General features: G+C 47.5%; 1 protein-coding gene across 1 annotated transcript in view; it reads right to left on the bottom strand.

Moving 5' to 3' along the window:
• LOC126481893 (uncharacterized) overlaps positions 1 to 23276 on the bottom strand; it is a 148705-nt gene that overhangs the window by 44194 nt on the left and 81235 nt on the right. Inside the window, exon 5 of the mRNA XM_050105851.1 lies at positions 8511 to 8679. Coding sequence (XP_049961808.1) covers positions 8511 to 8679 — 169 coding nt within the window. The remainder of the gene's footprint in view (positions 1 to 8510; positions 8680 to 23276) is intronic.

Raw genomic sequence — 23276 nt, 5'->3', positions numbered from 1 at the left:
GGAGGTCTGTAAACTCGTTATATTACCTCACGCGTTCAGGTATCACTGCGCGAGTGTGATCCGCGAGGAGAAAAGGTTCTACGTTAGCAGCAATCTCATTGGCTGCGTTACATATTAATACGCGGATCGGCGGAAGCGGAATTGATTCGAGGGTTGGAATTCCTCTCTTCTTCATCGAAGAGTTTCACTGCCTGGGCTACTCTCAGGGTGCAACTTCGACGTGGGAGTTTCCCGCCGTTTCCTTGCCGTGTCGTCTGCTTGCCGTCCATACTGCTCGCCGTCCGGCCCTTCTCGCCGCCGCCTTCCGGTCCTCGCCACCGCCGCCGCCGCCGCCGTCGCCGCCTGCCGGGGCTCGCCGCCGCCGCCTGGTCGCCGCCTGCCGGTGCTCGCCGCCGTCGCCTGCCGCCTGCCGGTGCTCGCCGCCGCCGCCGCCGCCGCCGCCGCCGCCTGCCGGTCGCCGCAGCCGCCGTCTGCGCCGCCGTTTGGTCGCCGCCTTCCGGTCCTCGCCGCGGCCGCCGCCGCCGCAGCCGCCGCCTGCCGGGGCTCGCCGCCGCCGCCTGGTCGCCGCCTGCCGGTGCTCGCCGCCTTCGCCTGCCGCCTGCCGCCTGCCGGTGCTCGCCGCCGCCGCCGCCGCCGCCGCCGCCTGCCGGTCGCCGCCGTCGCCGTCTGGTCGCCGCCGCCGCCCTTCTCGCGCGCCGCCGCCATGTCCCAACCCACCACCACCACCACTATCATTTTCACCTCTCCCTCCGCTGCTCCAACCACCATCACATGGAGCTCCTCCTCCACCCCACTTCCCGTCCTTCCTTCTCTCCCTGTCCACCCCACCCCTGCACCACTTTCGGCTGTAACCACCCCCAACTCCTCCTCCCCTCTCACTGTCGCCCCATCGACAGCTACTGACTTTCCGCCGCTCCCCGCACCGCCTCCGACAGGCTCCAAGCCAGCATGGATCTCTGCTCGACGTTCCACAGTCTCAGTGACACCCACGCCCCCTCCGTCTGCGTCATCCGCTGCTCAGGGTGGTCCTGCCCCCCGCCATCTCCCCCTGCAACCAGTACCCCTGCCCCCTCTCCACCCGGTCGTGCCCACGAAACCTTCAAAGCGCCCGAATGTTGACCCTTCCCCCGCAGTCTCCTCCAAAAAAACCCCCAACCCCCGTGACCCACCCACTCCCATGGACGCGGCTCTGACCCCCGCCCCTGCCTCGCCTGCCACCCACACCTTTGTCCTCTCCAATCCTGACCCTCAATTCCTTGATGCCCGCTCCCTCACCCTCGCCCTCCGGAAATACTACCCCAATGCTCCCATCTCCCAACTGATTCCTCGCAAGGACTCGGTCCTCATCAAATCCCCCAGTGCTTCCCTCCACACCGATCTCCTCTCCCGCATCCCCCGTATCCAATTTGGCCAACGTGCAACCCTCACCCCCTACCACACCCCGTCCTCTCCCCGTCAGCCTCAACCTCCCCGGCGTCCGCCACCCTTCACTGCTGTGATCACGAAGCTTAGCCCCGTGATCACGGAGGCTGAGGTGTTGGCGGAACTCAACTCCCGGCCCGACATTGAAATCCGCTCGGCCCGTCACATCTTCAATGATGCCGGGCCGACTTTTCTCATGCGGATATTCACCGAATCCTCCTCCTCCGTTGACCGCCTCCTCACCGAGGGAGCCCTCATCTACAATCAGCGCCATAAGGTAGACCCCTCCCGTTCCCCCGTCCAATCCTACTGCTGCCAACGCTGTCTCACCTACAACGACCACATTACCTCTGCCTGCAGGAACCCCCCTACTTGTCCCCAATGCAAAGCTTCCCACTTCCTCAAGCATTGCCCCAACCTCACCTCTCCCCCTCCTGCAACACTTGCAACGAACCACATCCTACCTACTCCTCGAAGTGTAAAGCGAAACCTCCACCAGTAACCCCTGAGCTCACCGTGCCTGTCCGTCCTGTTGATGACCCCATCCACCCCAACAACTCGCTCCGCCCTCCCCCTACTGCTGAGGACATCATCCGTTTCACCACCATTGTGCTCCAAAACATCCACCCCTTCCAGCGCTCACACACTCTTTCCCTATCGCCCTCGCTGCCCGTTCCATCTTCCATCTTACCACCTATGCCACATACTCCCACAACCAGGCCCACTTCACCTTCACCCCCCTCACCACCCTTGTCTAACTCTCCACTCCCATGGTACAACAACCGTACCGTATCCTGTACCACAACATTCGCTCCCTGCCCACCCACAAACTCCTCTTCCTCCACACCCTACATCAGCACCGCGTGGATGCCTTCGTCCTAAATGAAACCTTCCTTCAACCCTGTATCTCCGTCTCCACGGCTCCTTACACTCTACATGGTACAACAACCGTACCGTATCCTGTACCACAACATTCGCTCCCTGCCCACCCACAAACTCCTCTTCCTCCACACCCTACGTCAGCACCGCGTGGATGCCTTCGTCCTAAATGAAACCTTCCTTCAACCCCGTATCTCCATCTCCACGGCTCCTTACACTCTACACCGCACCAATAACCCGTACCCTCTCGCGTGTGGCGGAGTTGCTATAGGCCACCTCAAGCACCTCCCTGTCCGGCCCCAACCTCTCCTTAACAATCCTGCCGAGCATCTCACCCTCAGCCTCTTCTTCCCCACCCTTACCATCACCTGTGCCACCATTTATGTCCGCCCTTGCACCCCCATCCCGTACGATTTCCTGGCCCACATTGACCGCACCTTCTCCACCTACGTGATTGCCGCCGACCTCAATATCCACAGCCGTGATCCTGCCGACCTCCGGCGGTGGCATCAGTTTCTCACCACTCTCCAGGGAGACCTGGTTCCCCTGCCTCAGCACACCCGGCCCGAATCCAACACCACTCCTGATGTGGTCCTTGCCTTTCCAAACCTCCTTGGGCGCATCACCGCGGATGTCCTTGACCTCATTGGCAGTGACCATGCTCCTGTCCTCCTCACTATCTCTAACGGTCGCCATCCCCGCCACGCTCCTCGCCCTGACGTCCCTCCTAAACTTGTCCATGATTACTCCCGTGCCAACTGGGATGCCTACCGGGATTCCATTCACACCCAGGTTGACGGCCACGACCTTACCCTCCAGTCTCCTGCTGACATCGCTTGCACTGCTGCCTTCCTGCACCAGACCTTGTCTGACGCCGTCGCCACCCATATCCCCACCAAAGCCACCCACCCTCACCACCCCGCCCTGCCTCCACAGGCCGTCCTTCTTCTTCGAGAGTCCCGCCGCCTCTACTGCTCTTTTCTCCACACTCGTGACCGGGATACACTTACCCGCCACCGGCAATTACAGCGATACATCCGCAACCTGCTTGTTGCGAAGAAACGCTGAGCCTGGCGCCAGACATGTACACAACTCAACACCACGCTCCCCATCAACTCTTCCAAGTATTGGTCTGCTTTCCACCGCCTTACTGGGAACCGCCCCACCCCCCAGTACCCTCTCCTCCTTAATGACCGTCCCTTTCCTGACAACCTCAGTAAGGCCAACCACTTTGCCTCCCACCTCTCTGATGTTTTTTCCATCCCAGATGATCCCCACTTTGATTATTCCCTCTTCCCTGATGTCATGGACCGTACGAATACCTCTGTTCCTCCCCTTGCTCCTAGCTTCCAGTACTTGGGCCACACCCCACCTTCTGCACTTAACACTCCCATCACTACACAGGACATCAGCCTCACACTCCGCACTAAACGCAACACTGCTCCCGGCCACGACTGCATTACCTACCGCCACCTCAAACACTGCCCTCCCTCCTTCCTTTCCCTCCTTGCCACCCTCTACAATGTCATCCTTGCCACTGGCTTCTATCCCGACCTGTGGAAAACCTCCCGTATCCTGATGTTCTCCAAACCCAATAAGCCTCCATCTGATGCCTCTTCCTATCGTCCTATCTGTCTCACATCGGTGTTCAGCAAGCTCTTGGAATCCATCCTTTCCCGGCGCATCCATCTCCACCTCCACCAAAACCACCTCCTCCCGAACACCCAATGTGGCTTTCGACCTTCCTTCTCTGCTGATGACCAACTCCTCCGCCTCACTCATCTCCTCTCCCTCCAGCTTAACTCCCGTCGCTCCGCCATTTTTGTCTCACTTGACCTCGAAAAGGCCTACGACCGTGTCTGGCATCCCGGTCTCCTGTTTAAACTCCAAACCTACGCCCTTCCTATCAACTACACCCGTCTGGTGGCCTCCTTCCTCTCCCACCGCCCCTCCTATGTTACCATCCATAATGCCAATTACCACACCTTCTACCCCTCTGCAGGTGTGCCCCAGGGCTCTGTCCTCTCCCCTCTCCTCTACCTCCTGTACACGGCAGATATGCCCCAACCCCCCCCCCCCCCCGCCCTCCAGTACACCTCTTGCAATATGCTGATGACACCGCATTCCTCGCCCTCGCTCCTACCCTCCAACAGTCCCAACGCCTTCTCCAGAATCACCTTGACCTTTTTGCTGCATGGTGTAACCAATGGCTCCTGAAACTCAATCCTTCCAAGACCCAGGCAATCATCGTAGGTCGTACCACTCGCTCCTTCCGGATCCTGGATTTCTCCCTTACTGTCTGCGCACATCCTGTCCGCCTCACCCCCACCCTCACCTACCGTGGCCTCACCATTGACCGTCACCTCACCTGGATACCTCATCTCCGCTCCATCCAATCCAAAGCCCACAACCGCCTCCGACTCCTCAAACTCCTCTCTGGCCGGACATGGGGGTTGCACCCCTCTACCATCCTCCACACCTAGAAATCCTTAATCCATCCCATCCTCTGTTATGCCAGTCCTGCCTGGATATCTGCCCCCCCCAAATTTTGTCAGTCCCTCCAGATCCTTGAGCGTCATGCACTCCGCCTTGCCTTCCGTATCCGCCTCCCGTCCCCCACGCGGATCCTCTATGATCTCATTCCTTTCCCCCATCTGCTCCTATTCCTCGAACATATCCGCATCCTCTACACCTCCCGGCGTCTTGAACCCCCTGACCCCCTGGTTGCTCCTCTCCTCTCCCATCCCCGCCCCCTGCCACGTCTTCACCGTTGTGTCCCCCCTACCCGCCATCTCTAGACCCTCCATCTCCTTTCCCGAGGTGGCTTCCGTCAACTCCCCCTCCCGGATGATGCCCTCTCTCCCTCCATTTATCCTTCCTATCAACTCTGATCCTCAATCCCCCTCCTTTCCTCTGTCCTTTCCCTGGGCTCCCTCTTCCCCCCCCCCCCCTTCCGTCCTGTTTTTCTCCCCACTAAACCTCTCCCTACCTCCCTTCTCCCCCCAGTCCTTTTGTATTCCCCTCCTCTGCCTACCCCACTCCCTGTCGCATCTGCCCCCCACCCCTCTTATGGGTCCTCATCCTCCTTCAGCTCCCTTCCCGGCTCCCCCCTTCGCTTTTACTCTCCTTTCCCCCCTTTTTTGTTTTCCCATCTTCTGTCCAGTTTCCCCCCACCTGCTCTCGACTGTGGTGTCACATTTGCCAACTTTTTAGTGCAGTGTTCCAGTGACTATTCAGTGTTGTTTGTCTTTCTCGTGTTGCGAACAACAACCATGCTGTCGCTAGGTGTGAATTTTATGTCCTTTGCGAACAGAATCCAGACTGTCGCCGTGTTTTTTTTTTTAATTGTCTATTGTTTTCCCTGTCTGCTTCGTATGTATTTTTACTAGCGTCATCATCCCTGTGTTGTTGTTTTAAGTTCCACGATTTCTTTTCGCCTTGTTACTCTCTAAGTCTCCGATTTTATCGCCTGTTTTTTATTATTTGTTCACTTGATCTTTGTCACAAAATCTGTCGGCTGAAGAGCGGCATACTAAGCTGCTGCCAGCCCGCCCCCTTCGGGGGGAATTGAAATTCAATAAATGAAAAAAAAAAGAAAAAAAAAAGCGGAATTTAGTTCGTCTTTATGGCAGCCCCATCTCGTAGAGCGCTGTTGTGCTCAGCGGGGGAACGCTCTATTGGGAAAGTTGTGTACGCGCTGACTATGTGGAACTATGTACACAACACAATGTTTCCAAATAGGTGGAGAGGACTGGAGAGTTTCAAATGGTTCAAATGGCTCTGAGCACTATGGGACTTAACATCTATGGTCATCAATCCCCTAGAACTTAGAACTACTTAAATCTAACTAACCTAAGGACATCACACAACATCCAGTCATCACAAGGCAGAGAAAATCCCTGACCCCGCCGGGAATCGAACCCGGGAACCCGGGCGTGGGAAGCGAGAACGCTACCCCACGACCACGAGCTGCGGGCGGACTGGAGAGTCCTGTGAGTTAGCCAGTCCATTCTTCCGACGTGGCGCCGTTCGATTACCTTCTCTGGGGCGTAGTGAAAGAGTCTGTGTTCCACGAACCGATAACGTCACTAGAGGATAAGAAATAACGTATTACCGCTGGGTGTGCAGCAAAACCTGTCGAAAGACTATCACTTGCGCAATGCTCACTTGTTCACCGTCTCCACAGGTATACTGATGCAAACGGTGGAACATCTGCTTAAGTGACGCAGGTTGCTTGGTCGTGATGTCCCTGGTTAGTTCTGAGTGCGTTTTCCATGCTGGATGTCTTGCAGAAACCTGAAGTTTCTGCGGACTATATGACGCTAATAATTATGTTTGGGACTCTAGAATCACGTCGTATCACTTCTAGTTTTTATTTCTGTAGAAAAAAAAGCATACATGTGCCATTTAAAATGTGCCTTTTAAAAAACCTAACTTTGTGCGGAAAGTAGTCTTCGTGGCCGTCACGTGAGCTCCTGGCATAGGTACATCCCTGGCCAACTGCATTTTTTACATTTAGTTTTCTTTTGTGGAAGTATATGAGGTGGCATAGTTGGGTGGACAATCTGTATATTAAGGTGCTGTCTGTATAGCATGAACATTAAGCGCCAACTATAAAAAGGGGGGGGGGGGAGTAAAGTGGATATCTACAGGGTGAAAAGTAATTAAACCGACAAACTCTGGGAGGTTGTAGGTGACATCAAAACAAATATTTTCCCTAACGTCGTTTTTTCCTATGAGGGTTATTTAAACCGGTGGAGGTCACATTACGCTCTTCAGTTGTTAGAGGCCGTATTACGATCTTCAGTTGTAGGAAACTGCTGTCCACCAGTGTAGTAGTGCATTGTCTGTGTTTATTAATGGAGCGATACACCTGGAGTGAGTACTCTGATATGGTTGGTGCATACTATGTAGCGCATCACAACGGACGAGCTGCACAGCGGGTTTATCAGCAACAATATCGTAATCGCCGTATCCCGCTTCATTCGACCTTTGCTGCTGTGTACCAACATCTGCGTGAGACCGGGTCATTTAGCAGATTACCTGGACAGGTACGCCGTCGCACGGTAAGAACGCTGCAATTTGAGGAAGCTGCCTTACAGCATGTGGAGCGGGATCCTTCAATCAGCACTCGTGCAATTGCACGTAACATGGGGACGAATCAGACGAATGTAAGAACAGTCCTTCGAGAGCAATTGTTACGTCCATTTCACTTACAGCGTGTCCACAACCTGGAACCAGTTGATTATCCCCCAGAGCACAGTTTCCGCGGTGGTACCTGGAACAGTGTGAAATGCATCCTACATTTCCATCCTCTGTGATATTTACCGATGAAGCAACGCTCGGGCGTGATGCACAATTAGCATGTTTGGAGTGAGGATAACCCACATGCCACAGTTACTAGCGCTCATCAAGTGCGGTTCATCGTTAATATGTGGGTCGGTGTTGTTGAGGACTGTTTAATTGGGCCGTGTCTGCTACCTAGACCATTTAATGGCAGGCACTATTACAATTTTTTCCCCAGAGCATTGCCAGAATTGCTGGAAGACGTTCCGCTCCCTACAAGACGACGCATGTGGTTCCAACATGACGGGGCGCCGGCACATTTCAGTCGTCTTGTGCGTCGATTCCTGGACCGACGGTTCCCAGAAATGTGGATTGGCAGAGGTGGTCCTGTACCATGGCCGCTCGATCCCCAGATATGTCCCCTCTGGACTGTTTTGCTTGGGGAGAGATGCACAACCTCATTTATACAACTCCTGTTGCATCAGAAGAGGATCTGGTTGCCCGGATAGTAGCAGCAGCAGGAACAATTTAGGATACTCCTGGGGTTTTTGCCCGTGTCAGACAGAACATGATCCGACGGTTTAACCTTTGTTTACGTGTCAATGGAGGCATTTTTGACAATCTACTGTAATTGAAATTGGATTGTGTTAATGTATTGCCTCTTGGATATAAAGAAATGGAAAAAGTGTTTGTTGCTTTAGTTAATTTGCCACCAGAGAAATTTTCTTCTACCGGTTTAAATATTCCTCATAGGAAAAAATGACATTAGGGAAAAATATTTGTTTTGATGTCCCCTACAACCTCCCAGAGTTTGTCGGTTTAAATACTTTTCACCCTGTAAACATGTGATCAGTTAAGTATCTTCCGATTTCAGTCAGTAATACAAAATACTGTATAACTGTTATGTGTGTGTTTCAGCTTACCCTTGCTATGGATGGTTCTAGCCTGCCGTCAAGAGTATCTTCCGGGGGTAATCCTTTGAGAAACAACTCGAGACCCGTTGTAGGACCAGATGCGATGTTGCGCCTCACTGTGCAAGGGTCTTGCAGCTGCTCCACGGTTGTGGGTACTTTGTACTCGATCAGTGTAGGGCTAAAGACAAAAATTTTTAACTTTACTGACATATTACGCTAATGAAACATCGGGTGTAACAAACACTTTGTACAAATTAATCGAATATGTTATTTTCAGATAAAAATTATCTCCATTTTGTTGACTTCAGAAAATTGTTGTTTTAGTGTGAAATATCTGAAGCAAATCACAGATTTACGACAATAGAAAACAGCGTGTCACAGTGTCAATCACAATTCATTACTACATAATTGTGTTCACAGCTTATAAGATATTCATACTTTTTCTGAGAGTTCGTAGATAGCATTATTTTGTGAGCTAGCGGTGCCTGAACTGTGGCAATATTGAAGCCCAAGCAAATTTTGCCCATAAAAAGTAAAGTCTAAGAAAATGTTACTCAGTTCGTAAGTATGTGCTTGATGATTTGCATCATATATATATATATATATATATATATATATATATATATATATATATATATATATATATATATACAGGGTGAGTCACTTAACGTTACCGCTGGATATATTTCGTAAACCACATCAAATACTGACGAACCGATTCCACAGACCGAACGTGAGGAGAGGGGCTGGTGTAATTGTTTAATACAAACCATACAAAAATGCACGGAAGTATGTTTTTTAACACAAACCTAAGTTTTTTTAAATGGAACCACGTTAGTTTTGTTAGCACATCTGAACATACAAACAAATACGTAATCAGTGCCGTTTGTTGCATTGTAAAATGTTAATTACATCCGGAGATATTGTAACCTAAAGTTGACGCTTGAAACCTCCGACGTTCAGTTGCGTGTTCTAACAAACACGGGCCACGGTCGGCGAGCAGCATCTGCAGGGACATGTTTACGATGACGTCCGTGTTTACGAGTGTGGTTGTAGTGCACTGTTGTGGTTTGTTCTAGCTGTCGCAGTGTCAGCATGTACCGCTTGCTGCTATTGTTATTCTGCATTCGTCTCCGCACGCAGACCAGCTGTAGTACACCGTGTTACCAGACGTGTGTGATAGTGTAGCGTTGTAGGAACTGTGACCATGGTGTATTCGAACTCTGAAAAGGCGGAGATGATACTCATCTATGGCGAGTGACGACGAAATGCAGCTGAAGCCTGCAGGGTGTATGCAGAACGGTACCCGGACAGAGAGCATCCAACGTGCCGCACATTGCAAAACATCTACCGCCAACTGTATGCAACAGGTATGGTCGTACCACGCAAAAGGGTCCGTAACAGGCACGTCACAGGAGAAGCGGGTGCAGTTGGTGTGTTAGCTGCTGTTGCCATGAACCCACACATAAGTACGCGGGACATTGCGAGAGCCGGTGGACAGAGTCAAAGTAGTGTCATGCGCATACTGCATCGTCACCGCTTTCACCCGTTTCATGTGTAGCTAGGCTCTGAGCACTATGGGACTTAACATCGGAGGTCATCGGTCCCCTATAACTTAGAACTACTTAAACCGAACTAACCTAAGGACATTACGCACATCCATGCCCGAGGCAGGATTCGAACCTGCGACCATAGCGGTCGCGCGGTTCCGGACTGAAGTGCCTAGAACCGCTCGGCCACAACGGCCGGCATGTTTAGCTACATCAGCAATTACATGGTGATGACTTTAATCATCGAATGCAATTCTGTCAATGGGCATTAACAGAGAATGCGTTGCAGTTCTACCTGTTTACCGATGAAGCGGGTTTCACAAAACACGGGGCAGTGAATCTACAGAACATGCATTACTGGTCCGTGGACAATCCTCGCTGGCTCAGACAGGTAGAGCGACAGCGACCGTGGACTGTAAATGTATGGTGCGGAATCATTGGCGACCACCTCATTGGTCCTCACTTCATTGCAGGGGCCCAAACAGCTGCAACATACATCGTGTTTCTACAGAATGATCTGCTAACGTTGCTCGAAAGTGTCCCACTGGAAACGCGTCGACGTATGTGGTATCAGCATGATGGTGCACCTGCACATTCCGCAATTATCACTAGGCTGACCCTTGACAGAATGTTCGACGGGCGTTTCATAGGACGTGGAGGACGCATAAATTGGCCAGCCCGTTCTCCTGATCTTACACCTCTGGACTTCTTTCTGTGGGGCACGTTAAAGGAGAATGTGTACCGTTATGTGCCTACAACCCCAGAGGATATGAAACAACGTATTGTGGCAGCCTGCGGCGGCATTACACCAGATGTACTGCGGCGTGTACGACATTCATTACGCCAGAGATTGCAATTGTGTGCAGCAAATGATGGCCACCACATTGAACATCTATTGGCCTGACATGTCGGGACACACTCTATTCCACTCCGTAATTGAAAACGGCCTTGTCAAAGAGGGCGTAGGAGCGGATAGAGGTTCAGGGCACTCTCTTGTCCTGTGGGTGGGAAATTGCCCCTAAAGGCGGAAGAATCAGCAATGATCAACGACATGAGGATGCAGAAGGCAATGGAAACCACTGCATTAAAGACACGTAACGTGTATCCACAGGACATGTGGCCTGTAATTGAAGAAGTGTCATGATGATCTCTCCATGTGCAAAAGATTCCGGAATAGTCCCCCATTCGGATCTCCGGGAGAGGACTGCCAAGGGGGAGGTTACCATGAGAAAAAGATGGAATAATCAACGAAAGAATAACGTTCTACGAGTCGGGGCGTGGAATGTCAGAAGCTTGAACGTGGTAGGGAAACTAGAAAATCTAAAAAGGGAAATGCATAGGCTCAATCTAGATATAGTAGGGGTCACTGAAGTGAAGTGGAAGGAAGACAAGGATTTCTGGTCAGATGAGTATCGAGCAATATCAACAGCAGCAGAAAATGATATAACAGGTGTAGGATTCGTTATGAATAGGAAGATAGGGAAGAGGGTGTGTTACTGTGAACAGTTCAGCGACCGGGTTGCTCTAATCAGAATCGACAGCAGACCAACACCGACAACGATAGTTCAGGTATACATGCCGACGTCGCAAGCTGAAGATGAACAGATAGAGAAAGTGTATGAGGATATTGAAAGGGTAATGCAGTATGTAAAGGGGGACGAAAATCTAATAGTCATGGGCGGCTGGAATGCAGTTGCAGGGGAAGGAGTAGAAGAAAAGGTTACAGGAGAATATGGGCTTGGGACAAGGAATGAAAGAGGAGAAAGACTAATTGAGTTCTGTAACAAGTTTCAGCTAGTAATAGCGAATACCCTGTTCAAGAATCACAAGAGGAGGAGGTATACTTGGAAAAGGCCGGGAGATACGAGAAGTTTTCAATTGGCTTACATCATGGTCAGGCAGAGATTCCGAAATCAAACACTGGATTGTAAGGCGTACCTAGGAGCAGATATATACTCAGATCACAATATAGTAGTGATGAAGAGTAGGCCGAATTTCAAGACATTAGTCAGGAAGAATCAATACGCAAAGAAGTGGGATACGGAAGTACGAAGGAGTGACGAGATACGTTTGAAGTTCTCTAACGCTATAGATACAGCAATAAGGAATAGAGCAGTAGGCAGTACAGTTGAAGAGTAATGGACATCTCTAAAAAGGGCCATCGCAGAAGCTGGGAAGGAAAACATAGGTACAAAGAAGGTAGCTGCGAAGAAACCATGGGTAACAGAAGAAAAACTTCAGTTGATTGATGAAAGGAGGAAGTACAAACATGTTCTGCGAAAATTAGGAATACAGAAATACAAGTCGCTGAGGAATGAAATAAATAGGAAGTGCAGGGAAGCTAAGACGAAATGGCTGCAGGAAAAATGTGAAGACATCGAAAAAGATATGATTGTCGGAAGGACAGACTCATCATACAGGAAAGTCAAAACAACCTTTGGTGACATTAAAAGCAACGGTGGTAACATTAAGAGTGCAACGGGAATTCCACTGTTAAATGCAGAGGAGAGAGCAGATAGGTGGAAAGAATACATTGAAAGCCTCTATGAGGGTGAAGATTTGTCTGATGTGATAGAAGAAGAAACAGGAGTCGATTTAGAAGAGATAGGGGATCCAGTATTAGAATCGGAATTTAAAAGAGCTTTGGAGGACTTACGGTCAAATAAGGCAGAAGGGATAGATAACATTCCATCAGAATTTCTAAAATCATTGGGGGAAGTGGCAACAAAACGACTATTCACGTTGGTGTGTAGAATATATGAGTCTGGCGATATACCATCTGACTTTCGGAAAAGCATCATCCACACAATTCCGAAGACGGCAAGAGCTGACAAGTGCGAGAATTATCGCACAATCAGCTTAACAGCTCATGCATCGAAGCTGCTTACAAGAATAATATACAGAAGAATGGAAAAGAAAATTGAGAATGCGCTAGGTGACGATCAGTTTGGCTTTAGGAAAAGTAAAGGGACGAGAGAGGCAATTCTGACGTTACGGCTAATAATGGAAGCAAGGCTAAAGAAAAATCATGACAGTTTCATAGGATTTGTCGACCTGGAAAAAGCGTTCGACAATATAAAATGGTGCAAGCTGTTCGAGATTCTGAAAAAAGTAGGGGTAAGCTATAGGGAGAGACGGGTCATATACAATATGTACAACAACCAAGAGGGAATAATAAGAGTGGACGATCAAGAACGAAGTGCTCGTATTAAGAAGGGTGTAAGGCAAGTCTATAGCCTTTCGCTCCTACTCTTCAATCTGTACATCGAGGAAGCAATGATGGAAATAAAAGAAAGGTTCAGGAGTGGAATTAAAATACAAGGTGAAAGGATATCAATGATACGATTCGCTGATGACATTGCTATCCTGAGTGAAAGTGAAGAAGAATTAAATGATCTGCTGAACGGAATGAACAGTCTAATGAGTACACAGTATGGTTTGAGAGTAAATCGGAGAAAGACGAAGGTAATGAGATGTAGTAGAAATGAGAACAGCGAGAAACTTAACATCAGGATTGATGGTCACGAAGTCAATGAAGTTAAGGAATTCTGCTACCTAGGCCGTAAAATAACCAATGACAGACGGAGCAAGGAGGACATCAAAAGCAGACTCTCTATGGCAAAAAAGGCATTTCTGGCCAAGAGAAGGCTACTAATATCAAATACTGGTCTTAATTTGAGGAAGAAATTTCTGAGGATGTACGTCTGGAGTACAGCATTGTATGGTAGTTAAACATGGACTGTGGGAAAACCGGAACAGAAGAGAATCGAAGCATTTGAGATGTGGTGCTATAGACGAATGTTCAAAATTAGGTGGACTGATAAGGTAAGGAATGAGGAGGTTCTACGCAGAATCGGAGAGGAAAGGAATATGTGGAAAACACTGATAAGGAGAAGGGACAGGATGACAGGACATCTGCTAAGACATGAGGGAATGACTTCCATGGTACTAGAGGGAGCTGTAGAGGGCAAAAACTGTAGAGGAAGACAGAGCTTGGAACACGCCAAGCAAATAATTGAGGACGTAGGTTGCAAGTGCTACTCTGAGATGAAGAGGTTAGCACAGGAAAGGAATTCGTGGCGGGCCGCATCAAACCAGTCAGTAGACTGATGACAAAAAAAAAAATTGAAAACGGAAACCACGTATGTACGTGTACCTCTCCCCTCATGTACATGTGTGTCAGTGAAAAAGACCAACAAAAAGGTGTTAGCATGTGGACGTAATGTGCTGTTACAGTCTCTTCTGTACCTAAGGTCCATCACTGTTCCCTTTGGATCCCTACGTAATTCGGTGCTCTCCGATACACACGATCGAACAGCGGAGGAGTGGTTCTCAAGCGTCAACTTTAGGTTACAATGTCTCCGGATATTTTACAATGCAACAAACGGCACTGATTACGTATTTGTTTATATGTTCAGATGTGCTAACAAAGCTAACGGGGTTCCATTTAAAAAAACGTAGGTTTGTGTTAAAAAACATACTTCCATTCAATTTTTTATGGTTTGTATTAACCAATTACACTAGCCCCTCTCCTCACGTTCGGTCTGTGTAATCGATTCGTCAGTATTTGATATTTGATGTGGTTTACGAAATACATCTAGCGGTAATGTTAGATGACTCACCGTAACTTCATATATATATATATATATATATATATATATATATATATATATATGAAGTTACGAGGTTGAGTTAAATGAGGTTCTGACTGTAAGCCCAAAAGTACATCAGCACAAAATCTGATACTGTCCACAGCCGCTTGGCTGTCCCAAATCTTACACAAGCACTTACCTCCCAACCGTTGGCAGTTAAACAGCTGTTATTGTAACATTAATATAAATTTCAGTATACATATAATTTTTACATGAGAGATACCTTTAAAAATAAAATTTTGCACCTAATACCAGTGTAGTAAGAAGTATAAGGCGGACTTGCGTAGAAGTGAGAGTTAGCATTTTTGAGAGAGTGGCTTTAGACTCTCTGACATTTACGACTGTGTGAAACATGAACACACTCGAATCAGCAAGAAGCATTACCATAAAAGGGTTTTGAAGTGGTATGCGAAAGGATCAGCAAATGCAGACCCGAGCAGATACTGGCGAATTTACCAGCTTCCCCGAGACTGTGATCGTACGTTTCTGGTTCGTTTGAAGACTGTACGACTCAAATACTGGTCAGTTCTAGCAGCATTTGATATCCCGAATATTTTGAGCTTGTAACACCATCATCAATTGTGAGTAATTGGTACAGAATATGTAATTATGAAGCGTTTATTCTGTATGAGTTAAGTTCTTTGAATTGTTGGAGGGAAATGGAACTTTATGATATATGATTTGTTTAATTTAATAGTGTGCTTAAATAATGGAATTTTATTAAATATGTATGTTTGTAAGAACAAGTTGTATGTAAATAACTGGTTCATACTTAGGAAACCCCCTCCACTACGGAAGGGGCTTGGCACGCAAGAAAAGGTGGACGTGGTGGTCTGTCTGGGCGGCAAGAGGGAGAGCACGTGAATCAGTCAGTGGCCAGTAGTCGCATAGTGAACACCGCAGGTGCCACGTCAGGCGTTCTGATACCAAATCTATGATGGAACGGCCTCGGATGTGGTTTCGGCTGTAAAATGGTGCTCTCGTATTTGGAACTGCTCTAAAAATGATTAACTCGCCGCCAAGAAGAAATGAAATAGAGTATTAAACCGCCATAGGAGACCAGATAGCCACCACGTGCTTGCCACCAATATTGCGCAACTGTTTCAACAACTTTGGAGTGCAGATGCGTATACCAGTATGAACCAGTGCGTTTTTGTGTGTTTTTCCAATAGTAATTCAAGTGTTGCAAAAATTTGTGTTTGACCGTTGAAATTGTTCCCTTCATGGTACCAAGCAGGGTCCTATCCTAAAAGTGCTAAAGACCGAGTATCCTGTTTATGAAGAAATGCTAATTTGTTTTTGATTCAATGTTCCTAAGTTTCGGTTTTAAAGCATATAAAAGTTGCTAGTTAAATCATTGGTTTCACAGATAAAGAGAGAAGCACATAATATTAAACTTATGAAAAGCTGTAATTTGCTATGAACTGTTTTTACTTTGAAAGTGCCAAAGTTTTAGTAGTAATGAACATAAATGTGGTTAATTAAAATCACTTGTTTCACAAGTGGTGTTATAAGGCACTTAATTTTGATCCTGTTTCAGATTTAACCCTAACTTGAAATCATTTTGAAGTCAATTAAGTATATTGTCAGTGCAAATGTTTATAAAATATTGCAAGATTATTAATATCAAGTGGGATTGGAAATCAGTATTATTGTATGAAAAGTGTTTCTGTAAGGTGTGCGTAGTTGATGATAAAGGAAGGAACAGCTTAAGGGCACCACTTTAAATTTTTGCCAGCAATGGAAAGTTAATTTGAATCTAGTTTTTGATCATGAATTGAAACATTACCACAGTGGAATGAATATGAAAAGTGTTATTTCAGTGTCATAGTGTTGCATTTGTGATGTGTATATGTGTGTTAGTCAAACTTGAACTCTTGTCAGGTGACACTTAGTCTCGTGTTATCTTTGAGAACAAATTTTGTGCTGATTTAGTCAAAGGTTGAAGTGATGATTGTAGTTAACAGGGGTAACGTTTCTATTATATTTCTGTGATTGCTAATCTATGCTGTTGATAACTACTGTTACCCACTGATAGTTCGTCTGGTTGTTGCAGGTGTTCATTGCACTTTACTAAGAAAGAAGTTATGAAAGTTCCTTTTTCAAGAGTATATAGTAATTCATTGCGAATAATACTTGCACATTATTATGCCTGATTAGGCTGGCGACCGGTTTTTATGTTTCATTTACGTAAATTTTTGTTATTTTCATTATTTTCTAAATTACAGTGCTTTCTACTAATTACCACTATACGAAATTCACGTTCGATACCCTCTATCCGTTGGGTTAATGCACTGAAGAACTTCCAAAATTCCTCCCAGAGAGTAACGCTTACTGCATGTTAAGGTCATATTTGGCAGTATACATTCCACCGTAGCGTTATACTTGGCTTTCCTGTGACAGGACTAAAAGTTACATTATTAGGAAACAGGTAGCAAACGCGCGTGCCGCCAGTAGCGTTATAAGCTGACTAATCGACGCGAATCGTAAGTGAAAGTCACATGAACTGAAAATACGCCTTCTCTTGACTCTAAAAAAGTATATCTTTTATCCAGTGCATGAAGTACTAAGTTTACTCTAAGAAGAAGAAAAAGAAGAAGAAGAAGAAACAGGCACCACGAAGATGTTATGTTTACAATTTCACAAGAAATGGATGATTTATTCAAGAGAAAAAGTTTCACAAATTGAGAAAATGCATATTCTAGCTAAGTAGAGCGTTATATGGTCGAAATCACGTGCAGGTTAGGAGACCCTGCCCATAATGCTCCAAACGTCTCAATTGCAGAGAGACTGAGATACCTTGACGGCGAAGGTAGGTTTTGGCAAGCACGAAGACAAGCACTAGAAATTCTCGCCATGTGCGGGCGGACATTATCGTCGACGTACCGCTGTGCTGTGAGGGTGCCGCCGCTGACAACCAAAGAAGACCTTCAATGAAGTGAAATCGTACCCCAGAGCATCACTCCTGGCTATTGGGACATACAGCGGGCAACACTCAGGTTGGAATCCCACCTCTGTCCAGCGCGTCTCTGCACACATCTTTGCTGGTCACTGGAGCTCAGTTCGAAGCGGGACCCACCGCTGACAACAACTCTGATCCAGTCAACGAGATTCCAGGCCGAAGACGTGTCTGGATACGTCTCAGACAGCAGTGGTATACCAACCTCACTGTCGTTCGCCATATGACCTGACAACCAGGAGTGACGTTCCAGGGTGTCGTTTCTGTTCATTATAGGACCCCTATAGTTATCTTCGGCGGCACCCTTACAGCACAGCGGTTTTTCAACGACGTTCTACGCCCAGTTAAGTCTTACTGGGCTTATATTTGAGAATGCCTTCCCGCACACGGCGATAGTTTCTACTGCTCATCTTAGTGCTTGTCAAACCGTACCTTGGCCAAGAAGGTCGCAGGATCTCTCTCCAGTTGAGAATGTTTGTAACATTATGGACAGGGCCATCCAACGATCTCGGGATTTTGGCGATCTGACGCGTCCAATGCAAGGAATTTAGCACGCTATCCCTCAGGGGGACATCCAACAACGCTGTTAATAATGTCAAGCCGAATAACTGGTTGCGTAAGGGCCGGAAGTGGATCAACGTATTACTGACTTGCTCACTTTGTGAATCTCTTTCTCTTGAATAAATCATCAAATTTTTTCTGAAATTTTAATCATTTGCTTATCTTTATATTTACATCACATATACCAATTTTCGATCCATTCTGATAATTCCTTTCTTTGTCTTAGAGTATATTCCTGTACAATTAAAACAGTGTGAAAATGGCAGCGGGAATGTCACGCTGTATGATCTCCCACGCATCAATGAGATGAAAATGGCCACCAAAGAATGTACACCTGGACATGTTGAGTAGCCGGGAGTCCGATCCTTCGGATGGAGGATACATTTGAAATCTCCCCTATGACGTAACGGTGATATTGCCCCGCGAATAAAGACGCTTTTTCTTCTGCGCTGATCGTAGTTTGTTGACGTTGGTGTGTCGAATCTTATGGGGCATATAAGCTGATGAGCCAGGTACCAGATAGTGCCAGGGCCATGCTCTGTGCAGATGGAAAAGAAACCACATGAGTGACTGAGGTACCTTCCTGGACATAGAGGGCAAACAACTCGAATCCATTAAGAGTCTGACTGGTAGCAAGACACAACCCTCGTAGAAGGGCGCAACCGATTTCTGACCCCCTGAGCATTTCGCAGAGGAGTTGCAAATCTGCTGTACTGCTGACCATATTGGTACCGAGCATTGCAAAGTTGTTTGTGTGACGTGGTAGTGCTGGGAGCAGGTCTGCCATGGTGAGAAGCGGCGGAGTGTTGGTGTCGTGCGTCCATATTCTCTGAAGGAGGAGAATCATGTGACGACTGCGGGTAGACTGTCGTCTCAACCTGTCCGTGTGACGGGGAAACACCGAGTTTTCGATGGCGCCAAGGCAACCGTCGCGCAAAGCCATCGCCGTCGCCGTCTGCTGACATCATGGTGCGACTGTCTTCCAGCCAGGCAGGATTAGCATCGTTGCGGGAGGCGGAGAGGACACCGGGGCTCCGTGAGTGAACAATGGTGACGTTTGCTTCAGTGTGTTGATCGTCGTTTACTAACGTGTTCTTCCGTATCTAATGACGACAATGAGGTGCGACGTCTCATCTTGAAAGCCGCTATAGTTACAATAAATGGGTCGAGTGGCCGTGTAGTGGAGTGACCCCTCCGTTGTAGGTCGGAGGCGGCCGTAAGGCGGCCTCGTCGTTATTATTGACCGCAGCGACGTCCAAGTGACAGTGGGGAGGCGTATGGTGCCATACGACGGACTTGGAGTTGTCGTCGTCGCGGTGAGCACTGCCGCATGTTTCCAGGAGGACTCTCGTGATGATCTGGAGTTGCAAGGCCGTAAGGGAAAGTTGCACAACATGTCGTTGAACGCATTCTGACCGTAGATGGCCCTCTTTCCCGTAAACAGAGCGTGTGCATGGTTGACTGTTGCACAAACTCATAACCATGCAACCTATGACCCGGACATAAGAGTGTCCACGGCTCCGAAGTTCGATGCAAACTAGTTCAAATGGCTCTGAGCGCTGTGGGACTTAACTTCTGAGGTCATCAGACCCCTAGAACTCAGAACTACTTAAACCTAACTAACCTAAGGACATCACACACACCCATGCTAGAGGCAGGATTCGAACCTGCGACCGTAGCAGTCGCGCGGGTCCAGACTGTAGCGCCTAGAACCGCTCGGCCACCCCGGCCGGCTGCAAACTTGTCGAACACCGTTCAGGACAGGATATGTCCTGAATTGCACCCACTTTTGGGCAACGTGTTGGATGACCGTACCATAGGGTCACAGAGCGTCGAGCAAAACGTCTGCAGGGAGCTCGAACGGTAGCAGGGTCTAAGGTGACGGGACCTACGTTGGGGTCGGAGTGGCAGAAGCATGGTCCACGTTGGGTCTCTCGTATAATTTTATCACCTGCCGTGTCGTCAACCATTCTCACATAGACAGTACCACCCACAGTGACAAACTGGACCCTTGTGATGTCGGTCGGCGGTACCTCCGCTTCATTGCGCAGGAATCGTTCGACATCGAGCGCCTTGGGACGGGCGAAATCGGAGCAAAAAATGAATAATTATGTCGCTTGAAGTGCCCTTAGGAACGACAGCACGCGTTGTGGCCGCGGTAAACACAAACAACGGCTAGATGCGCCTCGCTGCAGAACACAGTCACGTGAGCGCACCGTAGCCGAAGGCAGATTGTACTGACTGAACTACCCAAGGAGACTCACGACCAGCCCTTGCAGCTTGCAGCTTCACCTCTACCAGTACTTAGACCCCCACCTTCCAAACTTCACAGAAGCTGTCCTGCGAAACTTGGCATACTAGCACTCTGGAAGAAAGGATATTGCAGAGACAACTTGGGCGATGTTTCCAGAATGAAATTTTCTCTCTGCAGTGGAGTGAGCACTGATATGAAACTTCCTGTTAGAACCTTTCTTCTGTAGGTGTCGCTTTATTGCGCGAGGTTATGAAAGACGTGCAGTGGTCATGCTTTGTAGAGCTTACAGACAATACATACACTGTTTGGTCGGCAATAAAAGTTTATTTCCTTTCTAGAGAATATTATAGTGGACGTATTGCCCACAGTCAAGTTAAAGGCAGCCACGCAGTTACTCAAAGGATAAGTACGACATGTGGGCATGCTAACGTCATTTTCGGTAAATGTACAATATCTTCTTCGTATGTGCAGGGTAAATACTGTAGCTATAAATTGAAGCCTAACACACACAAAAATTATCAACCCATATGTTGCAAGGCATGATACAACAGTGTCTCGGTTTCCTCGACAAATAATTAATGCTAAGACAGGTAGATATTAGTTTGCGTTTGATACAACAGTTATTTTCTCTTAATACATACGAAATGACATTGCTTGACGGTACTGTGACGAAAAAAAATGTTACTCTTGCTATATTGTTATAACACTTGTGGCATAGGCTCAGGTTTACACACGACAGTGGACAGTATGTTTGTCCTGACAAGCTGTGGTTTGCAAATGTGCTTAGTCAGTACTTTTAGCAGTCAGCAGGGATAGTAAAAATGCGAGCTGCCTGATAGAGATATTACGAAGAACAAATAGTCTGACACACATGACTGCTAACGCGTATTCGCAATGCCGACATATTTAATGTAAATGTGTGAAAAAAAAATTGGAAATTTGTGATAAGGACTATGGGACCAAACTGCTGAGGTCTTCAGTTCCTAAACTTACGCACTACTTAAACAAACTTACGCTAAACTGGCCGTGGTGGCCGAGTGGTTGTACGCGCTTCAGTCTGGAACCGCGTTGCTGCTACGGTCGCAGGTTCGAATCCTGCCAAGGGCATGGATGTCTGTGATGTCCGTAGGTTAGTTAGGTTTAAGTAGTTCTAAGTTCTAGGGGACTGATGACCTCAGATGTTAAGTTCCATAGTGCTCAGAGCCATTTGAACCATTTGAACTTACGCTAAGGACAACACATACACCCATGCCCAAGGGAGGCCTCGAACCTCCGACGGGGCAGCCACGCGAACCGTGATAAGACGCCTTAGACCTGACGGCTACCCACTCGGCTGTAAATGTGTGACACAGTCTCAACGTCTGTGGAGTGTTTACAGACTAGACTGTATTTTATCTGAATAATTTGCTGTTACAATCGGATACCATTTATTTTGATAAAATGGGTCACCGTTTTTTTAAGTTCAGTCACACGCAATTCACCTAGAGGACTAACTCTTTTTTTTGTAGAATTCACACATCGGGCAGTGTCAAAGTTATTACGTTAATATTTATCATCTTTTTTGAGGAATATGCTTTGACGTCATACACACTGCTGTGTCAAAGTATCTCACCTCGCTACTTTTAACTCCACTTCCCTCCACAGCGCATAGGGATACCAGCGGTTCAGCAATGATTAATGCACAGTTATTCGGTCTTCTGAAATTGTTTCACGGCGGAAAATCGTAATACGGTCCCTCCTTATAATTAAATCGATACAGCGGATATTGAGGTAACTGATCAACGAACAGTGAAGCAACTGCAAGCGCTTAGTAGTGGATAGGCATCAGTACCAGATGAGATACCTGTAAGATTCTACAAAGATTGTGGGAAAGAACTTGCTCCCCATCTAGCATCAGTTCATCGTAGTTCACTGGAGCAACGAAGGACATCTAGCGACTGGAAAAAGGCGTGGTTCGTTCTCATCTTCAAGAAGGATAGTAGGAGAGATGCACTAAATTATACGTCTATGTGTATGACCTTAATGGAATTATGAACCATGTTTTACACTCAATAGTTATGATTTTTTTGAAGAAATAAAATCTCCTCTATAAAAATCGAGATAGATTCGGCAAACGGAGATGTTGGGATGTTGCGAAATTCACCTCGCTCCTTCCCTCCGTGAGATCCACAGCGCCATAGACAACGGCGCTCAAATTGATGCCGTCTTCCTTGACTTCAGGTAGGCATTTAACACCGTCCCGCGCTGCCGTCTAGTGAAAAAATTACAAGCTTACCGTGATCGGACCAGATTTGCGACTGGATTGCGGACTTCTTTGCAGACAGAACTCAACACGTCGCACACGGGACGAAGTCGACAGATGTAATTTCAGGTATACCCAGAAGAAGCGTGACAGGACCGTAACTGTAAACAGTATACATAAATGATACAGTACGTCTATTCACAAATGATGTAGTTGTCTGTAACAAAGTAGCAACGTCAGAAGACTGCAACGGTTTGCAAAATTACCTAAAGCATATTGAAAAATGGTGCAGTCTATGGCAGTTGACCCTAAACGTAAATAAATGTAACATATTTTGCGCACACAGGAAAAGAAATCCACTACTGTACAACTGCACTATTGATGAGAAATTGCTGGAAACGCTACCAGCCGCAAAATATTTATGAGTAACTATCCATAGCGATCTCAAGCGGAATGACCACAGAAAGCAAATAGTAGGAAAAGCAGACCCCAGACTGAGATTCATAGGAAGGAAAGGTACTTCATCGACAAAAGAAGCGTCTCACAAGGTGCTTTTT

Source organism: Schistocerca serialis, chromosome 5 (genome assembly GCF_023864345.2).
Source record: "Schistocerca serialis cubense isolate TAMUIC-IGC-003099 chromosome 5, iqSchSeri2.2, whole genome shotgun sequence".
Taxonomy (NCBI): Eukaryota; Metazoa; Arthropoda; class Insecta; order Orthoptera; family Acrididae; genus Schistocerca; species Schistocerca serialis.
Note: the sequence above shows the minus strand (reverse complement) of the source record. Positions and strands in the feature narration are given on the sequence as shown.